Source organism: Aspergillus vadensis (genome assembly GCF_003184925.1).
Source record: "Aspergillus vadensis CBS 113365 unplaced genomic scaffold BO88scaffold_55, whole genome shotgun sequence".
NCBI lineage: Eukaryota > Fungi > Ascomycota > Eurotiomycetes > Eurotiales > Aspergillaceae > Aspergillus > Aspergillus vadensis.
The window spans coordinates 879-5,539 of NW_020292093.1; the positions used below are offsets into that span (position 1 = coordinate 879).

A 4,661-nucleotide genomic window follows, 5' to 3' on the forward strand; every position below is an offset into this window, starting at 1 on the left:
AGAAATAAAAGTTATATTACTGTATTTCTTGTGAAGAGCTCTATCAAATGATATTACTTATAACTTTATCAGATATTGTTTGACCGTTGTCCCGTTGTGAAGATTTCCCTACTAGACAAACAAGATAAAGACTAGAGAAAAGAATAGTCTTTATATAAAGTTATAGATAAAGATATATTTAAGTAGAAAATCTTATTTTTAATAAAAAACTTTTAAAAAAAAATATATAAACTCTAAACCTCTACTTTTCAAGACTATTATTAACCAGGTAGCTAATATCCATACTATAATTAATACTGGGTACCTCATATATAGTATTATTAATCTAAAATATATAAGGAAGAACAAGCTAGACTTAACTTTAATTATTCTAATTCTAATATCTGGAATTGAAGAGAGGAAAATTATTAATTATATTATTTAAATATACTTAAATATTAGAGTTTATACTAAATCCAGATTATATCTGCATATATTTAATTATAATCTAAAGTATAATATTATTCTAGGTCTTCCCTGGCTAGAATATTATAATAAAAGAATTAAACTAAACCAGAACTAAGTTTATCTCCAGTTAATCCAGATTCAGATCAAGATAATATAAATATTACAGTCTAAGTATGTCCTGGTCTAAGTATCAGCCACAGCCTTTCAAACATGAGTTAGAAAAAAGAAAAAAATACTACAGTCAGAAATAAAAATATTTATTATATTTTTAAAAAATATAGAAAAAGCCTTATACACCAAACTAAAATTAAATCTGAAAAATAGACTGCTAGAACAGTATTAATAATTCTTAGAATTATTTAAACTAAAAAATACAGGAATCCTGTCTCTGTACTGCAGACCAGGCATTAACCACTTAATTAAGTTAAAAGAAAAGAATAGAAAGACTTTCCAGTCTCTATAGAAATTACTATATAATATATCCAGAAAAGAATTTATAATCCTATAAAAAGAGTTTATTAAATTATTAAATAAAAAATTTATTTAGATAAATAATTTATTAGCTGCAGCCCCAGTCCTCTTTATCTGGAAACTAGAAGAAGATCTCTGTTTTTATATTAATTATTATAAATTAAATATTATTATTAAGAAAGATTAGTACCTGCTATTTCTGATTTATAAAATACTGAACTAAATCAGAAAAGTTAAATAATTCACTAAATTTAATATATCTACAGCCTTTTATAAAATATATATTACTAAGAAATAAAAATAGATAACTGCTTTCTATATTTAATATAGATTCTATAAGTAACTGGTTATCTTATTCAGACTTATGAATATTTTTAATATCTTCTAGAAGTATATTAACTAGATCTTAAAAGAATATTTAAATAAATTCTATTCTATTTATTTTAATAATATATTTATCTTCTCAACCGGGATCTTCTAGTAATACCGGGAGCATGTCTGAAAGGTCCTAATTAAATTACAGGAAGCAAGCCTATATCTTAATATTAATAAATATAAATTTAAATAAAAAGAGACTAAATATCTTGGATTTATTATTAAAACAGAACAAGAAGTAAGTATAAATTCTAAAAAAATCTATATAATCTAAAAATAAGAACCGCCCACAACAGTGAAGAAAATATATAGATTTATCAGATTTATTAATTTCTACTACTAGTTTATATTAAATTTTTTAAGATTATTTAAGCCTCTCCATGACCTTACTAAGAAAGATATACTATTCTAGTAAATTTAAAAATATTAAGAGAGTTTTTCATGCCTGAAGAAAATATTTTATATAAAACTAATACTAGTTTTTTTTAATTTTAATAGACAGATAATACTGGAAACAGACTCCTCAGACTATAATTTAAAGAGATATCTATTTTAATATAATAAAAAAAAAATTATACTCCTGTATCTACTTTTCAAAGCAGCTGGTATCTGCAGAATATAATTATAAAATTTATAATAAGAAATTATTAGCTATTATTAAATATATAAAAACTTAAAATACTAAACTACACTCTATCCCTGAGTTTAAAATAATTATAGATTACAAGAACTTGGAGTACTTCTATATATTAAGAAAATTATTTAAAAAATATATTTAATAAAATCTTTTTTTTAATAAGTTCAACTTCTTCTTCACCTATCAGAAAAATATAAAGAATAATTAAGCTGATATTTTCTTCTAAAAAGACTAAAATATATTTAATTATTATAATAAATAAATTATAACATGAATCTTCCAGCTTCTCTAATCTAATAAATATTATAGAACTATTTAAATTAGATTTTTCAGACTGGTATTTATACCTGTCAATATTATATTATAATGGAAGGAAGCCGAAGAGCAAGATTATCAGTATTAAAAAACTAAATAAATAATTAAGAAGAAAATATAGAAATTCTTACTTAATCTAAGATTAAAGATTTTTATCTCAGAATATATTATAAATTTCCAAGAAGTCTTGATCTTTAAAAAATAAAGATAAATCTCTAATAATAAATTTTTATAAATTAATCTAATATAGGAAATCCATAACTCCTCACTGACTAGGCATCCAGAATGTAAATAGATATATTTAGTAATAAACTGGAAGTATTTCTGGCCTAATATAATATAAGATATACAGAGATTTATACAGAATTATAATACCTGCAGAAAAATAAAAACTTAATATAAAAAAAAATATAAACTATTAAAACTACTTCTAATCTCTAAATATCTATAATAGGATATCAGTATGAACTTTATTATTAAATTTCCAGAGAATAAAGATTATATTAATATTCTGGTTATTACTAATCAGCTTATAAAAGATATAATATTAGTAGCTATAAAGGAAATAACAGCTATAAATCTAATATAAACAGTCCTGGACAGTTATATATAATAATATAGTATATTAAAGATTATTATCTCTGACTGCAGGACACAGTTTATGAGTAAAATATAGAAAAGACTATATAAATTAATAAATATTAAATAGTAATTATTTACAGTATATTATCTTTAAACAGATAATATTATTAAATAAATTAATAATATTATAGAAATCTACCTGCGGACTTATATTTAATAGAATTAAAATAATTAGAGTCAGTTTCTTCTATTTACTGAACTGGCTATTAATATCTGTACTTTAATATTAACTAGTGTGTCCCTGTTCTTTCTGAGCTATAAGTACAAGCTATTATCTTTTAATCTTATTAAAAATTAATTTATTTTATATAATAAAACTTTCTAGAATTTTATATAAGTTGGGAAGCATATTACCTATACTATTAAGAAAATAAGTAACTAGGCTAGAATATTATTAATATATATTTAATAAAAAATAGAGAGATAAATAAATAAATTATAAATATTTATTTTAATATACCAGATCAGAAACATAATCTAGCTAAATCTAAAGAATATTAACACTGACTGACTGAGCAAGAAACTGGATTAGAAAAATACTAAATATAAGATTATTAAGATATTAAAAACTTATTTTATTTATTTTAATATATTTACTAAAATCTATAATATCTTTTATATAAACCTGCTGTAACCAGCAGCTATAGATTAATTTCTATTCTAGTAAAGAAATAATTAGTAATCTTTAGTTATTTATATTAATAGAAAAAAGAAGTACTTGGTAGAAGTTATTTTAAAAAAAACTTAATAATCAAGAAAATAAGGATAGAGACTTTATTATTAAATTAAATAAATAGATTATATACAAAGTATCTGGAAGCCAGTTAAAATTTTCTAGAAGATTACAGCTACTCATATCTAGAAGAATTTCTAGAAAAAACTATAGTCAGAATTAGTATACTTTTATTAGAATTAAAGAAGATCTTTATTAAATTAAATATAAAATAAAAAAATATAATAAATTATTTTAGTATTATTTCTTTCTCCCGCAGCAAGAGAACCACAGTAAATAATAAAAAATAGAAAAAAATTATATAACTAGTTATTATTACTCTGAAGAGCTATATTAAGTAATATACATATTTATTTAATTAAAAATCAATATAATCTAATATATATAAGAACCAGAATACTTATTATTTATAAAATTATATAAAAATCCATAGCAGTATTCCCAGTATCAGAAATAATCTAAGGGTTATTAGTAGAATTACTGGACTTAAATAAATCCTGACAGACAGGAAACTCAGTATCATCTATTAATCCTAGTTTAATCTAATCAAGCAGATCTTAAATATAATCAGTATATATTTAATTAATAAAAATAGATATAATATAAGCTTTAACTATATTATACTCCAGCTGAATAAAATCACGGAGCTTATATAAGTCCATAAATAATATAAAATATAAATTATTTCCAGTCAGATTAACAGAAAAACCAGAGTATATCAAAATCTCATAGATATTATTAAGTAAGATGATAATGGAAGCCTGGATAAAAGCCAAAATATAAACTATAAAAAAAGCTAAGCCGGAAGCTGGAGATAAAAAAAAAATAACTAATTAAGTAGTATACTAAGTAATAAACTAATTATTATAACAGCCGGAAAGCATGGTGACAAGTTATTAATACAGGAAAAAAATACAGAAAAAGATAAATAAATAAATAATAAATAAATAAACAGACAAACAACAGACTAAATAATACTAGAAAAAAAAAAGAAAAAGAAGAGTTATAAAAAAAAAAAAAAAAAAAAAAAAAAAAAAAAAA

General features: G+C 21.2%; 1 protein-coding gene across 1 annotated transcript; it reads left to right on the forward strand.

Annotated features, from left to right (window-relative positions):
* Positions 1-217: 217 nt before the first annotated feature.
* Positions 218-379, forward strand: BO88DRAFT_303271 (uncharacterized protein; the record flags this gene model as incomplete). The annotated part of the gene is made up of 1 exon (XM_025702423.1): positions 218-379. A coding segment is annotated over one exon (162 nt), but the record flags the coding sequence as incomplete, so codon positions are not given.
* Positions 380-4,661: the final 4,282 nt, after the last annotated feature.